At 45.4% G+C, this 17,259-nt stretch overlaps 1 protein-coding gene across 1 annotated transcript in view; it reads right to left on the bottom strand.

Moving 5' to 3' along the window:
• Window positions 1-17,259, bottom strand: part of SND1 (staphylococcal nuclease and tudor domain containing 1) — a 406,636-nt gene that overhangs the window by 361,299 nt on the left and 28,078 nt on the right. The window contains exons 2-4 of the mRNA XM_084788021.1: window positions 13,235-13,384; window positions 3,257-3,377; window positions 132-210 (exon numbers count right to left, since the gene is read on the bottom strand). Coding sequence (XP_084644147.1) covers window positions 132-210; window positions 3,257-3,377; window positions 13,235-13,384 — 350 coding nt within the window. The remainder of the gene's footprint in view (window positions 1-131; window positions 211-3,256; window positions 3,378-13,234; window positions 13,385-17,259) is intronic.

A 17,259-nucleotide genomic window follows, 5' to 3' on the forward strand; every position in this document is an offset into this window, starting at 1 on the left:
GGAGAAATTAAAGCACCTGAAGTTATCTATTCTGTAGGAGAAAAAAAATGAAATGAAACAAAATAGTTTATATTGGCTACCAACCTCTTGGTGCCTCAAAAAAGAATGTCAGGAGAGTGCCGCATACTTACTTATTGGCTCTCATGCCTTCTCTCCGGGTGGCCAAGCCTTCTGCGACTAGTGACTCTGCAATGTTTTCCCCATTAGTATCTGAGGAGGAAAGTTAACCACATTAGAATCTGAGGAAGGAAATTAAACACAAGAGCCACACCTGCCTCTGGAAGCAACCACACACGGGATGGGCCGTTTTCATCCTTGCTCTTCATGGAGGGAAATGCTGTGGAGAAAGGTATCAGCAAAAAGGCCGTGCTCAGCTGTTCAGAGAACTTCTAAAACATCTAGTCTCTAGAACAATCTTTCTTCCCAGGACTTTGTTTCTAATACTCGAGAGTATTCCTAGGCCAAAAGAAACTTGGAAACCACAGGAGACTGACACACATGGCGGGTAGCTAAGGAGACCAGAGAGCACTGCGAAGAAGATGAAGCCATGGTACTGAACTCAAGTCCAGCGTCATGGTGGCTTGGAAAAGATCTCCCAGCACCCTAACGCATCCACTCTACAGCAGGGACTGCACCTGCCCCACTCAATTCTTGTGAGAAGTGAACAGTGTGTGCAATGACCAACACAGTGCCAAGGCAGGGATCACACGGCAGATAAACCCATTAGTGCCATCTATCACACTTAGGCCAAGGGTCCAGGTCCTCTCCAGCCTTATCTCCACTCCACAGGCCAAGACAAACCATGCAGCTTAAGACTGCTGACTCTTGTGCTCATGGAGTAATAACAGGACAGTGTCTAGATTTCTCTTTTACAGAGCAGCCATCAGGACAGAAAAGAAAAAGATGATCACCATAAGCCTTAACCTGATTAAGGTTCCACCTGAGGCATTAATTGCATTTCGATACCACTGAAAATGCCTTTAGTCTTGGTATGTCTCTTAAATCTTTGTCAGCTAAAAACAATAAAGGAAGACATCTCTGCAGAAATCACTACATGGAAGTCTTTAATATGGCAGAGAGAGCTCCCAGATAAAGTGCTGACACAGCAGGCTGGCTGATAGGTGATAGCAGCACAGAAGGAAATCCTGTAAGAGTTATGCCTGGCATGCTGCATACGCACTTTCTCAATACTAGCAAGCATACGCACATACATGCACACAAATGCACATGCCACAAGAGCCACATTTCAACAAAACAAAATTGCATGTTTCTTTTTCTACCAAGAAATGCTGAGGACAATATTTATACAACAGACTTGTCTGCAGCTAAGTACCCGGCCCTTTGCCCTGAGGTTATTGTTGAATCCAAACACAGATATCACTAATATTAATAAATACTATAATGTTTTCCTCAAAACACAAGAATTCTGGGGTGGAAAGTCAAGCAACAATGATGCAACAATGTGGAAACGCCGAGCACTGAGAGGCCAAGAAGTCAGAAGATAGAAAAGAAGGAAGCCCAGGCTCAAACAAAGGAGAGACCCTAAGCCCAGGATCGACAGCACAGCCCAAAGCTCCCGGAAGTGCTCTTCAGAGCCTCAGAAACACTGGAACTTTTAGAAAATGGGTGATGGCTTAGCCAGACTGAGAACCACCCAAGAAACACAACTCCAGGTGTGGTTTTGAAGGAGTTTCCGGAGTGAGGAGGGAATGCCTACCCACAATGTGGGTGGCACCATCAGGTGGCTCCCTGTCTAAATAAAAAAGGAAGAGAAGAAAGTGCGCTGAGCCCCATGATTCACTGCCTTCTGCTTCCAGACCACAGATGGAATGTGACCAGCCACCTCATGGCCCCACTGCTACGTCTTCCTGGCTGTGGTAGACTATATACCCTCACATTGTCAAAGCAAAGCACACCTGCCCTTCCTTGAGCTGCTTTCTTCAAGAAAATTAACATAGACGATTTCTCCTGAAAGGAGAAAAATACATCCCTTTAGATTGAATCTTCAAAGGAAGCAAAAATGTGATAAAAGGAAAGAAAGGTAATACATCTATAAGCAAGGATCTCATTATTCGTTCATGCTATTTATTAAATTATTATGACCAAGAGGGAGTCTCAATTGGGTAGTATTTAGGAGCTGGTAGGTAACTGCCTTGGTGGCACTCACCCTAAACCCCAGCACTCAGAAGGCGTAGGCACTCTGGGTTCCAGGACAGCCTGGTCTGTGTGGCAAGTTCCAGCCTACAAGTCAAGACTTCCTATCTTTCCAGAGTCAGTCCTAGGCGAGCCACAAGCTCGCAGTCCTCCTCCCGCCACAAGAACAGGACAGCACCTCTGCCATTCTCAACTCACTTTCCTAAAACGTGTACAGGTAAGCTCAGTTTAAAGGGTTGTCACTAGCTTTGCCTTCTAATGCTCACCTAGAGGAAGCGCTGCCTTCTCAAGCCAAACAGATAACTGAGTTGCTATGGCACTAGGAAGACTTCTAATAAATCACCCACAGAAAGCTCACTATTTAAAAATCTGCCCAAAACCTATTCATATTCACCTAGCTACTGTCTAGAAAACATCTAAGTTTTTCCCTGTCTTGCTGCCCACTCAAAGCACTAATCCCTCTATCCACCCAAAGAAGACCATATCTCCTAATACCCCAGGACACATTTAGCCTAGCCAAACAGTAAGTGTTTCTGTGTGTGGTGTGTGCACAAAGTTAACAATGATGTACACCATGTCAAAACTATCTGCTTTACATATCTTTAAGCTCTGAAAAGCTTACAAATGAAGAAATTAGGGCTCATAGAGGCAAAAGGACACAGCACGGGAAAGTCAGAGTCCTAACTCATCTGTCCAATTCCAAAGCCTGTTTTCATTCTATTTTATTTCAAACCATAAGACAGATTTTTTTAAAATAACAACTGTCCCCAAATAGATCTTTTGCTAAAGAGTCCCCAGACAGTGAAGAAAAGCAACAAGATAAAAGAATGCAGAATGCAATATAGGAAATCTATAGGAATTCAATTAACACTCTGACCCCAAAACATAAGGCTGCTGAGTGGCCTCCATGGGAAGAATGCTAAGGTACCCACAGGTCCCACACCAAGCCAAGAAACCAGAGGTGAGCAAGACTGGGGGCAGCAACCCCACAGCCCACAACCATGGCCACGGAGGCCGGTCCTGGCCTCCTGCCATATAACACCTGATCCTTGGATGAACTTCAGGCTCCAAGACAAACAGGCCCACTCCTGCTGCTAGTCACCTTTTCCAAGGTAGATCATCCCATACTCTCGTCCCTGGGGAGTCTTGTTTTCTATTGTAAAACAGACTTCTTTCCCAATCAGCTTCTTGCGAAGGAATTCTCGAGCAGGAAATGCCCAGGGCTGAAAAGACAAAACAGAAGTGTTACGGGCAAACTGCCAACTCAGACCCCAGCCAGCATCAAAGCAACTTCAGGTATTCAATGAAACCGCTTAGGCCCCTACCTCAATCTGGCCCTGTGCTAAGCCAAGGACATGAAAAGGAAATACACACACCAACTGCACACTTAGGGCCTCCCAGAAAGGGCCCGGCAGCTGACTAGTACAGGCCTCGAAACAGGCCCCAGCAGCAGCACGTTCTTCCATCACTCCTGCTCAGTCACAGTTCACCTCTGCAGAGCGTCTGCCAGCATTGTCACAGCACCTGCTGCCAGCCTGACAACTTTCAGTGACCGTCCCTGAAATGGAGCCCCTCCAGGAACCACCCAGCCGCGGAACATCATAAATAACTACTACCTGCATCCGCTCTCCGTTCCAGTTTACAGTGCACTTTCCCTAAGGCCAGTTCAAAGCAGAGCTGGGACAGTGACAAGCTTTTAGTGCTGTTACTGTCCAGGAGTGAATCTCTACTCAGGTAGGAAGGAGCCTTATTTATGTCCTTTCTACTGCCGTTTCAAGGACAGCAATAAAGTTTAGAGAGCAGTCCCCAAAATGTTTTCCTCTTCTACTCCAGTCAGAAACCTGGATTTTGGCCAGTGAAACAGCTTAGCAGGTAAAAGCTCTTACTGCACAACCTGGCAGCCTGAGTCCACTCCCTGGACCCACGCTACAGAGGATGGCAGGTGCCTAACAGCTGCCTCTGGCCTCCATGTGCATACTCTTAAAATACACATGCACACACACACACACACACACACACGGCACGCAGGTGTGCGTACATACACAGTAATACTATTGCTAATAATAAACTTTGAAAAAAAAACCTTTAAATGTTTAAAGACCCTAGACTCTTGGGAGAACACCAGTGAGAGGTTTTGATAAGGAGCACCTATACACAGAATGATGGTTCTTCCCTCTCACGCATTCAGGAAAGGCACAAGCAAAGGGCACACATCCCATAATAGGAAACAGAGCCTCCATGTGAACAACAAGGAGACGGTCCTGTCCTCCTCACCACTGCTAGGATGGTCCAGGTCTGTCCAGCCCACAGCCGATATGTGGCTGACGATGGCTATAAATGCTGCCCAGTGTAAAATAGAAAACTCACTTAAGAAACTCTGAGAGTTTTCTATGTGCATGTGACTTCTTTCCCCAACTGCATGGTTCTCAAGTGTCTACTTTGTAGAGGACTCTGTGTCACAAGGTCAACAGGTCAGATATGCCTGACAGAGAGAAGGAGAGTTCTCCTCTAAAGCAAGGCTGTCAGAGGAGCCCTGGCCCTCCTTCATTGACAGTCAGGGCCCAGCTCAGAGTCCCAGGTTCCCTGAGGACAGGAATGGGGAGGGACAGCTCAAGAGGCACAACAGCATCCCATACACCAAAAGTGGACGTATAGAAGGGAGCTCTCCCTTTATGACTGCAGCCTTCATGCGCTGCTGCTGTCATGTCAAGTAACAATTCAGGATACACAGAATAAGATGCAGCTCAGTCAAATTAGTGGCCTGAAAAGCCTGAACACCTTTTCTATCCAGGAAGCTTAATGCATGAGGTCATTCAATAAACTTTGAAAATTTAGAAAATTCATATGCTTTCCTAGAAACTAGAAGCCAGTGGAAGATGCAGTCAGGAAAACAGTACTGTTATTTAACCCCAATCAGTGAGTGGCTCTAGGCAGAACTCAGCTCAGGTAAGAAACCCAATCAACCTCACATTCATCTACCCTGCTAGTCTCTCCTCCAGGCACCAAGGAGCAATACAGAGCTCACCATATTACTCTCTCTCTCTCTCTCTCTCTTTTTTTTTCCCCCTGTTTTTTGAGACAGGGTCTCTCTGTGTAGCCTTGGCTAACCTAGACTCAATTTGTAGACCAGGCTGGCCTCAAACTCACAGCAATCCACCAGCCTCTGCCTCCCGAGTGCTGGGATTAAAGGCGTGCACCACCATTCCCGGGCCCACTGTCTCATTTTTACAGCCCCTTCCTAAACATGAAAAGACACCACTCACCAAAGTGAAGTCTGATATAATTTCAATTATAAACTGTATAAGAGAAAATGGTTCTGAGGCAACAGTACTGAGACTCCTGGTTTTTTTACTACTATAGTGGTCAACTGCCTCTAAAAGTGCACAGAGCCACAGCTGTCTTCACAACACAGTCCTAAGCAGCACATTCATATTCAAACCTCAGTAAGACAACTTCCTAAATACCTGAGAGAGCTCAGCAAGTGCTCCAAAGGGAAGCACATTTATCAGGGGTAACACACTCATCAAGGGTCAGTTCACAAGGAAATCTATCGCTGGCCCCTGAGAGAAATCCTCCAGTTTCTCTCCACCACAAAGAAGCTCTGTAAAAGCTTTTAAGGCTCACACGAGGAGCATCCACTTTTAGGCCCTCATGTTTTACAGCTGATCTGTCACTAGCTGGTCAGGAAGAAGAAAGCCACACTGGAGGCCTTGAAATGAAATATACCTAATACTATGGGGGGGGGGGGGCAGAATCAAGTGTCTACAATCTTTTTTACCCCAAACCAGGCCTTCTTGAAGTTTTGTTCTATCAAAAACTGGGAAATGTGCTACTGAATAAGCTACTACCAACCACAGACAAAGACTGAGAGCTACACAGGCTGGAGTCTGACTGTCCTTCTCACAAGGGCAGGGAACCTCACAAAGGTGAAGCTGGGGTCCACCGACAGCGGACAGCGGAGAGCCAGGGAGGTGGGCTGTCCCAGCACAGCGGGGAAATCTGCTCCAAGCAATGCTCAATTGTCACAATAGCCAATTGGTCCAACATTTCAGACTGTCCCACACAGGACTTCTAATAAGCTTGGAATTTCTCAACATTTAGAGACTAAACCACAAGTGCTATTCCTACCTTGTTTAACCATTTTTCCCAATTTTATGTGGGCCCCTACAAATGTATTATTTGTCTCAAATCAGCAGGAAGAAACCTTAAGAGAATGACACCCATTTCCTTTCAGGGGGGTCGGGTAGGTTTTTGGTTGTTTCCTTGGGCTGTAGATGTTTATTGCCATTGAGTTTGTTATAAATCATTATTAGTCTTATTCAGAGAAAAAAATGAGGTTAGACTCAGAGATTTCTCTCGTCTTTTCCTTTATCTTTCTTTCTTAGTTATGGAGATAGGGGTTGAAAAGAAAGAAGGGGGAATATAGAAATATATAGGGAAGATAGGACAAAAAGTAGATTACTGAATCTACTCCTCAACTTAAGGCCTTAATTGTTACTCACAAATAAGGTTATTTTTACTTCACTGGTATAGAATTTTATGTACTAATCCAAAAGTGAGTTTATTTTTTATACGCTGGTATGGAATTCAAATTTAAGGTTATTCTTCATACGCATTATATATATTTCTACTCTAATATGAGGTATTGTACGCATACACTCAATTAATACAAGGTTTACTTCGAGTACTTTGATAGTGCTATTTCAGGCTGTTTAAGATAATTAAGTAATACAAATCAATTGTTAGTTAATCAACTCATGGTCATATCAAATACTAGTCTATTTTCTTTAAAGATTTATTTATTTATTATGTATACAGTGTTTTGCCTGCATGTAAACCTGCAGACCACAGATGATCTCATTATAGATGGTTGTAAGCCACCATGTGGTTGCTGGGAATTGAACTCAGGACCTTTGGAAGAGCAGCCAGTGCTCTTAACCTCTGAGCCATCTCTCCAGCCCTACTAGTTTATTTTTATCACAACAATACATACTAAGTTTAACAGATAGATAGGATTACATAGATAAATCAGGTAAAATAATTAGATGAGGTTTTTTAAAACCTCAGAGACCTACAGATTATGGCATTTAAAGATGTTTTTATTACTTTAAGGATTCTTTGATAAGACAGGTTAACTCCTGGTAATACCCAGCCTACCTCAAAGAAGATGATGAGCATTAAAAAACTACCTCCTTATGGAGAAGGCTTCAAATGTGGCAAACCAGTCACCGGGCAAAAATGTTCTTGTTTCTGCCACAGACAGAATTCTGCCTAAAAAGGGCAAGCTTGGATGCAGGTGGAGTCGACAGCCAAACTCTGCCAAGACAGGGTAAGCAAGTCCTCAATGGTTCCTGCCTCACAAATGTCTGTCAGATACATTGGGCCAGAGGGCTGAAGATGATGCTCCAACGTTATAGAGAGTTTTTGGGTGACTGTTCAGGCAGCACACTGTCTCTGTCATTTTTTCATTTTGGAAGCTGCTAACCTGCACTCCCTGTTTACTCAGGTAATTAATTTTATTCCTTCTCAAAAGTCTCTGATGGGGTTGAAGACCAGAGAGTTGTTTTACAATTAAACTTATTGTTTAGGGGGTAAGATGTTTTTAGGTCTAGATAAATGTTTTTAGGTTGATAAAGATGAGATATGATAGAGATTGATTTAGATTCAAAACTTTAGACTCACAAAGATAGAATAGATAATATTTTCTTCAAGGTTGCCAAATATTTTTTTGATTAGACATTATGTATATAAGTCTTACTTACTGGTTTTTATAATTTTTCATAATTGTTCTTTATATATATTTTTTTTTAAATATGGCCTTTTTACTTAGACAGAAAAAGGAAATTGTTGGAGGTTTGTCTAATATATTTTGATGCTAATTAATGCTTGCTCTCTCTGCACCCCAAACTGTACACTGTCTAAGAGCTTATTCCTGTTTTGAAGATTTATTATATATACAGTGCTCTGCCTGCGTGTACACCTGCAGGCCAGAAGAGGGCAATAGATCTCCTTATAGATGGTTGTGAGCCACCATGTGGTTGCTGGGAATCAAACTCAGAACCTCTGGAAGAGCAGCCAGTGCTCTTAACCTCTGAGCCATCTCTCTAGACTGAGCTTATTCCTGTCCGACCAATAGAAAGCCATCGTCCCTGGCAGGGCAAACAGGATAGGTGTGGCTAAGGTTCCCTGGCTTCTGAGAGACAGAGACCCTGGGGAAGGATGAGAGAGAACGGAAGGAAGGAGGCCGGCACCATGGGGGAAACGCGGGAAGACGCTCAGGGCTGGTGTGGATGGAGATTGGGCCCAGATGATAATAATTAGCAAGTATTTGGGACTATGGATGGGAAGTAGCTCGACAGAAATTTAAAGAAGCAGATGGCGTGGGATTGGGGCAGCCATGATCTGTTCATAGGCTATTCCAGAGTTCCATGTAAGAAACAAGTACCAGTAAGTAGTTGAGACTTGAACTACCTCTTCTCTTTGGAGTGCCCAATGGCAGACAGGCAGACAGCCTGCTTTTCCTGCTAAGACCCAAGAGGGCCATGATATCTGACATCATGAAATAGAATGTTGTAATTCCCGTCTTCTCTTTGCTCAGACCCCTCAACTAGACAGCTACAGTCTGTCCATGGCACAACACGCAGGACGTTTAGTCTCCCTCTTTTCTAACTGTCCCACAGCACCACCTGGGAACCCTGCTTTCCCACCTCTCCCCTGCCACATCAACCCTCAAAAACTATAATGGAAGTCGGAATTTCTCCTGAAACCAGCACAGAGCTTCACACCCAGCAGGCACTCAATTAATCTGTGGGAAATAAATACCTAGCCAGCACAGTGCCTATCAATGCAGTAGCTAGGCAACGCTGGGGATTAGCCTGGCACAGGGCATGACGGCTGGGACAGACAGGGAACCTGCTTTCATTTCCACAGGACTTATAAGAAAGCTGACAAGCGCTGAAAGAGGATACCAGGAGAGAAGAAAAAGAATAATCAAATGAATGAGATTAGGGCAGTGACACAAAGAAAAGCAACCGAGTAACAGTGTCCTTCATTCTCCTTGAATCTCCTAGATTCTTCTTTATTGAGGAAAAAAAAAGTGGACACAGTTCTCCACGCCAACAGAAAGCCGGTGCTTCAGTGTGCAACGCACCAACCCCCAAAGAGAGCCACTCAGCTTCTTTCCTCAACTACCCAAGAGTGTATTCACTGTACTCCTGTTTTGAGTCAGGTGCTGACCAGACACAAGGACACCGAGATGAGAGAACAGTCCCTCCTTTTGAAGAGGTCACAGCCTAGTACAGAAAAACACACAATTCTGAAATAAAATGCTGTGAATGCTCTGGCAGCACAACGATGGACTAAGGAAGGGACTGTCAGGGCTGTGCGTGGTCACCAGGTCCCACTGGTGAGGAGCATGCTCATGGGGAATGTCAGGGCTGTGGGTGGTCACCAGGTCCCACTGGTGAGGAGCATGCTCATGGGGAATGTCAGGGCTGTGGGTGGTCACCAGGTCCCACTGGTGAGGAAGCACGCTCATGGGGAAAGTAGTACGAGTTGAGGGCAGAAGCCAAGGGCGCTCCAGGAGCCTGTGGGAAGGACTGGGTGCAGCGGCAGCTTCAAGAGGCGCTTCAAGGCCTGTGATAGACAGCCAAGCCGACACCAAGCAGCCTACATGTCATACACAGACATGTATGAGCAACACTGCATCAGCTCAGCAGGTTATATTTATAAGTGAGTGTGGTGTGTGTTTGTGTGTTTGACAATAATAATTAAAGAATAAGAGACCATGAATTTGAAGAGTTGGGGGTGGAGGAGAGGGGGATAGACCGAGAAGTTGAAGGGAGGGAAATTAGTCATATTCATATTCATATATGAAATTCTCAAAAATAAATAAATGGTAAAATAAGTTTGTTTGTTTGTTTGTTTAATTAGGAGAATGGAGGTCAAAGCACAAACGGACTTGTAGTCTAGGCTCAGGCCTGTAGTTTGCCAGAGTAATGAGACTCATTGACGAGTCTGAGAATAGCAATGAGCGAAAGGTTGTAAATTACGTTTCAAAAGGGTCTAGGGTGTGGGGGTACCCGCCTTTAATCCCAGTCCTCAAGCAGAGGAGTGAGGCCAAGCTGGTCTACAGAGGGAGCTGTAAGCCCGCAAGGGCTGCAGAGTAGGAAGCTGTCCCGAGAGGGGAGAAGAGGGATCCCAGAGCTCTGGAGGAAGTCTGAGTGGAAGGAGAAGCAGAGCACACTGTGTAAATGTCCCCAGCACAACAAGAGAGTTGCTAGGCAGTCTGGGAGAGAGAATCCCTAGGTGTTGATGAAGGCCTAGATCTGGAGCAGGGGGTTTCAGGGAAAGTGAAAGTAGCGAAGGGAAATTCAGTTTCTGCTCTGGGCTGTCACGGGCTGTTGTGGAACCTCGTGTCAGGGCAGCAAGGGTGTGAGAGGAAGAGCAGACCACAGAGGGCAAAGACAGACTAGGCCTGAGGACGGAAGAGTTAACAGCTGTGGGATAGCAAAGAGTGGACTCTACGGCTACCAAGCACTCCCTCTCACAGAGGACTCTGCACAGTTCCTGGAAGGGCTAGGTGACAGCAAACTGCTGTAGAAGACAAAGCACCAGCAGATGGAGTGCCCAGCACCGTCCACGCCATCACTCCCGCCACAGGAGTGTGCTCAGCGTCTACTGCCCATTGCCCAGCACAGTTCAGAGCAGCCTTGAGCATCTCAGGCAGATGCTTGTCCACAGAGCAGGGAATCAAGCACAGCCTTCTCTCTTAGAGGCTGCGTTGCTTCTTCCTTCTGGGGAGAAGAGCTTGATGACCTCTAAAAGAGGCAGCTCTCAGGAGCAATCAAGCTGCTCCAAGACACAGCCGAAAGGAAGGGAAATGCTTAAACAGTGGTTTACCCATTTGATGCACACTCAATATTTGAAGAATGCTGAAATAGGCTTAATCTTCAATACTTGATCTAACAGAGCAGTGATTACCAAACATTTATTAAGTACTCTGTAATGCACTAAGCACTTCATGTTTCCTTATTTAATCCTCACTGAGCAATCCAGAGGTAGATACAGACACTACATTAGTCTCAATACTTGTAGTTACTGATGGAGGACCAATGAGAAAGAACTGATTTTAATGTATTCAGTCATTATCTCTAGAATCTAACCAAGTACTGCCAATAGAATAATTACGGGTGATTTTTCTCCATCTCCATTATCTATAATGCTGTTTCACTATTGCCTTATTTAAAAAAAAAATACTATTAGAGATGAAAAGAAACTGCTTTCCTTAAATAAAGGCTTGTAAGCTCTTGCTTCTTCACGTTCTTGAAAGGGAAAAGCAGAGACCAGCTGATTACTAATCTACTCAAAGACGCCAAGCTGGAGCAGAGAACAAATAATTAAGAGTCCAGAAATCCTGTTTCCAACCCACAAAACACTGCTAAAGCAGAACCAAGCACCAACATTTCCAAGCATAGAAACCAAGAAGCCTAAACCACACCAACTGGGAGGGATGGCAGTTGTATGAAGAGGCAATGATGTCAGCAGTCAAAAATCAGATGATTTGAGAAGCCGAGAGGCCACACCCCCGGGTGTTAGGGTTAGGGGTGTGGGAAGTGAAGAGAAGATGATGAGAAAAAGCTCAGAAGTAGCCTCAGAGCATAAAAACAAAGACAAGCCACAGACTGCCCAGAGACTGAGAGAAATTCCACTCAGGGTTAAGCCAGGCACTGGTGGTGCATGCCTTTAATCCTGGGCACTTGGGAGGCAAGAGGCAGCTGGGTCTCTGTGGGTTCGAGGCCTGGTTTACAACTAGAGTTCCAAATCAGCCAGGGCTGTTCTGAAAAAAATCTGTCTGTCTGGGGGGTGGGGGTGGGCGGACAAAAACACAGGGTTAGGGCCGAAGAGATGGCTCAGCAGCTAAAGGCACGTGCCACCAAGCCTGACTCTTACGTCCACATGGTAGGAGAGAACTGACTCCCACGGATTGTCCCCTTACCTTCACACATGAACCTATGCATCACACACACACACACACACACACACACACACACACACACACGGGTTAGGTTTAATAAAAATAATAATAAAACTCTCATGTTTATGGCTGGGTTGTAGAGTGTCTGTCTACCACACATGTAACCCTGAGTTCAATCACACTATCATATAAACCAGACTTGATGGCAACATTCCTATAATTCCAAAACTCAGGAGGCAGAGGAAGGAGGATCAGAAATTAAAAGTCATCCCCTGTTACCCAAATATGAAGTCAGCTTGAGCTACATGAGACTCTATTACTAAAAAAGAAGTGGGGTCAGGAATTGAGAGGAGAAAACAAGCTATCTGCATGTGTGAGACCCTGCATTCAAGTCCCAATGCTGCCCCAAAAGAAGAAAACAACAACAACAAAAAACCACCCACCTCCCATTTACAAGAAGCATTACAGTCATAAACTCAGACAGCTCTGTAGATGCAGCATCTGTAGCAAAGGCTGCCACCAGCACTGACAGAAGGCTAACGTTTATCAAAATTGACGTGACTTCTAATCTATCCCCCAAGAGAGAGTGAGGCAGGCCCACAGGAAAGGGCTGGGGATGGGCCTGGGAGTGCTACTGCAGTTAACTGCTGTATAATGGCTACTCTTGAGATTAGTCAGTCACAAGGTAGAGTCATCTGGGAACTAAGCCTCTGGGCATGTGCAGGAGGGGCTGTCTCCATTTGGTTGGTTGAGATGGAAGACTCTCATACTGTAGAAGGTACCATTCCTTGGGCAAGGATCCTCTGCTGTCGAGGAGGAGGAGGAGGAAGTGGAGTGAACAGGAGCATCCATTACACTCTGCTTCTGGGTTATGTTGGTGTGATCAAATGTTTCAAGCTCCTGCTGCCTTGACCTCCTCACCAGGATGGACTGTGCCCTTGAACTGAGTCAAATAAAGCCTTTCTCCTTTGAAGGAAACTAAAGACAGGCGGTGTGTGTGTGGTGGGGGGGGGGGGGGGGGACAGACCCAGTCACCATGACAAAGAGCACATCAAAATTCCCTAAAAGGGGAGAGCAGGCTGTCACCTAAGGGGAAGCACCTACCTCATCCGGTGTATCTTTCCCATCTGGCTGTGTGGCAGCTGCCCGCCTGGCGAGATTCCCAGCACGAATGTTGCTGAGGTTGATCTGCCTCTCAGGAGGAGGACCACCGCGGGGCTGCCCTCGGACAATGATGGCACACCCAGAGAGGACCTACACAAGTTGAAGAGAGAGAGAGAATTAGTGGCCTGGAAACAGTATGTCCATAACGTAAGTTGCTGCGTTGCCAGTCACTTCCCAACATCTAGAACAGTCGTTTGCACCTCAGATGCCCTCAAACATCTGTGAATGGATAAAGCAGACAGAAGTAGCTTGAGTTTTATAGGAGAAAAACCTCTACATAGAGCCTTAGGCCAGACTCGAAAATGATGGACTCAAAAATATAAGGAATTAGACAAACAACACAGAAGCCATAAAATAAATAGACTGGGATAAAACGGCATATGAGACATGGAGGTTAAGGACCTTTGCAGTTTTATACCAGCATGCACCAACACTGTTCTTTTCAATTATTAACAAGTCAGTATCTCCACACTCTCCACTCTAGAATGCAGCAAACTATGAACATTTAAAGAAAGGGAAAACTAAAGACAGGAGCTCCTACAGAACCAGGGCCAGGGGCAAGGGACACCAAAGCAAGTGCAACAGCAAATGGGAAATGCACAAGGACTGTCCGCTAAAAGCCACATCTTAAACACTGCTCCTGGCTAAGAAGCCAGAACAGAACATCTCTGCAATGTGGAAAGGGCTCTGTGAAGTTTGCCAGAGTTAACTTTTAAATACCTGAAGGGCTATATCAAATAAATAAATAAATAAAGCTTGAGAAGAGACAAAGAGACATGCTGTAAAAATGATGCAGGTTACTCTAACTGCCTCTGCTTCTGAGGCCGCTCTAACAGAATGGCGGGCTCCCTCAAGCTGAACGGCTCTCAACTCTTATGCTTCAAAACAAACAGCCACTGAGAGGTCGGTATGGCAGGCCACAGGGCTCTGTCAGTGGAGAACACTGCTCACACTAGGTCCTTGTGAAGGAAGCTCACTCTGCAGAGTGTAAGGGAAAACTCTTCCATACACCCACTAGCACTCTCCAACTCAACTAACGCTTCAAAGTGTGAAAAAGTATCATTCATGCCTGAGTCAGAGAACAAGTACCCACTATCCAAGGGCTAGAACACTGCCAGAAGTATAGGTAGATCCCCAAAAGCCCTAGGTGGAACGGCAATGTCCCCCACATAGGCCCAAAGGGAGTGGCACTGTTAGGAGGTGTGGCCTTGTGGGAGTGGCTGTGGCCCTTTGGGAGTGGGTATGCCACTGGGAGTCAGTTTTGATGTTTCAGAAGCTCAAGTCAAGTCCAGTGTCACTTTCTGTTCCAGCTGCCCGCTGGTCCAGATGTAGAACTCCTGTTCCACCACCATGTCTGCCTGCATGCGGCCATGGTAACAACAGACTATACCTCTGAACTTGTAAGTACGCACCAATCCAGTGTTCTCCTTTATAAGAGTTGCTGTGGTCATGGCGTCCCTTCACAGCAACAGAATCCTAAGACAGAAGTGGTGCAGGGACCATGTACGGATTGCAGTGATAGGCCAGGCCAGGCTTTTATTTGGAGGAATATGGAACGCACTGGGACTTTCATGTAGAAAAGCAGTTGGATGCTTTAAGAGGGGCTTAACTGGCATGAAATAGAGTGGTACTAAGGGGGATTTGAACTGTAGGGCCCTGCCTCAGGAGGTTTCAGGAGAGTAGTATTAGTGACCTAGAACTAGGCCACTAATGTGATGTTTTGGCAAAGAATGTGGCTACTTACTAACCTTGTCCAAAAAGACCTGCCTGAAGCTAAAACGAAGAGTTCTGGATTAACAGCTTTGGTAGAGGAGATTTCCAGGCAGCCTAGTATTGACTATGTTGTTTGGTTATTAGTGACCAGTCTTATGCAGATCTACAATGAAATGGAGCAAGCTGGGCAAGGAAAAATACAAAATGTGCAGTTTGAGTAGAAAAGGAAGTATAAAGATCTAAATACTATGTTCAAGGAGATAAACAGATTTTTTTAAAGCCTGATGCTAAATGAAATAAAGGGAGGAGTAACCTCGGGGCAAGACCCCATCCAGGTAAATCTCCAACTTGTGAAAAGGAATTAAAAGTTTAGGGCTAGGTGAGGTGGAGCACACCATCAATCCCGGCAGAGGCAGAGGCAGGTGGATCTTTGAGTTGGTTCACAGGAGTTCCATAACAGCCAAGCTTAGGCAGTAAAGGAAAGCTGGTGAAAATGTATTTGAACAAGGAGGCCATGTTCCTGTCCCAGCAAGCAGCAAGACTTGGCAGCATTGGCCATGTGGTCTGCCTTTAGAGTCAGCGATACAGGAAAGGGGCTATGGAATTTCCCTCAACTAAAGAAAGCCCCAGCTTTCTGGGGGGGCAGGCATGTGGCAGGGTGTCCCTGCAGGGAGGCCTAGAGAGACCATTTCATGAAGCCATGAAGGTGAAGCCTGGATGTCCCAAGATGTTGAAGGTGCCAGGGTCGTCCTGATGCCAGATACCTGCCACCCCACCCCCAAAAATGCTGCTAACTGCGTGTGGACCCAGCCCTAGAGAGAGGTGAGTTGCAGTCAACGAAAGTGAAAAAAATTGGAGATCTGAAGAGTGCTTTGATATCAGACATGGGAATGCAGAATTTGAGGTTTGCCCAGTTGGTTTTCCGTCTTGTTTTGGGGTTCAGTATTTCCTCACTATGCTCCCTTTTGGAACAGTAAGGTATATCCTGCACCGTTATATGTTGAAAGTATGTGATCTGCCTTTCCATTTTTACTTTACCGGGGATTACAGTTTATTGCATGAGTCTCAGAAGAGACCTTTTAGACTTTTAAACAGTGCGGATACTATGATAGACTATGGGGACTTTTGAAGTTGGGGTAAATGCATTTTGCTTTATGAGATGGCTATAAGCTTTTGGGGGCCAGGGAGTAGAATGTGGTGGCTTGAATACAAATGGCTCACAGGGAGTGGCACTAAAGGTGGTGGGTGCACTTTGCAGTTTCAGAGCTCAAGCCTCCTCTCTCTCTTCCAGCTGCCTGCCGACGCAAATGTAGAACTCTCAGCTCCTCCTCCAGCACCACGGCTGCTGCCATGCCTCCCACCATGATGACAATGGACTAAACCTCTGGAACTGTAAGCCAGCCACAGCTAAGTGTTTTCTTTAAAAGAGCTGCCATGGTCATGGATCTCTTCACAGCAATGAGTCCTAACTAAGGCGCCCTCTGTGTCTTCTAGTCAGGTTTCTGATGCCGCCGCCACCGCTCTACCACGAGAAAATCACTCCCTTTCTCACCTGCACACTTGTGTCCCACTCATCTAAATTGTCTTTAAGCAGAAGAACTTTGAGATTGTCTATTTTTGAGTCTTAAGATTGTCTACTAGTTGAATCTTCTATACAATGTCTTGTTTCTTTTAACAGTTCTTTTTAGTAAAATGCATCCATGCTAGTGTAATACAATTTATTTTCATGACTATGGTATTTCACTGTATGACCACTACAATTGATCTAGCCACCCTACCACCTTTTCATGAGAATCAAACAATATACAGACCCTGGGTAGTTTTTTTGTTTTTTTCCTTTTTTTTGGTGGTGGTGGGGAGTGGTGGGGGGGGGGGAGCAGGGGGGGTCTTTCAAGACAGGGTTTCTTTGTGTAGCTCTGGCTGGCCTATAACTCACTCTGTAGACCAGGCTGGCCCCAAACTCCAAGATCCACCTGCTGAAGGAAAGGCAGAAACACTCTATCTTCAGGGCACTGTAGAAGAATGAAACCTATCTCTGTTAAGAAAAAAGACTTAATCCCCAACACTTGGGAGGCAGAGACAGGCGGATCACTGTGAGTTCAAGGCCAGCCTGGTCTACAAAGTGAGTCCAGGACAGCCAAGGCTCCACAGAGAAACCCTGTCTTGAAAAACCAAAAGAGAAAAAAAGGAAAAAGAAAAAAAGACTAGTTTCCCTCATATTTGTAGGATCTGAAATCATTCAAAATACACTA

Source organism: Acomys minous, assembly GCF_964271855.1.
Source record: "Acomys minous genome assembly, chromosome: 6".
NCBI lineage: Eukaryota > Metazoa > Chordata > Mammalia > Rodentia > Muridae > Acomys > Acomys minous.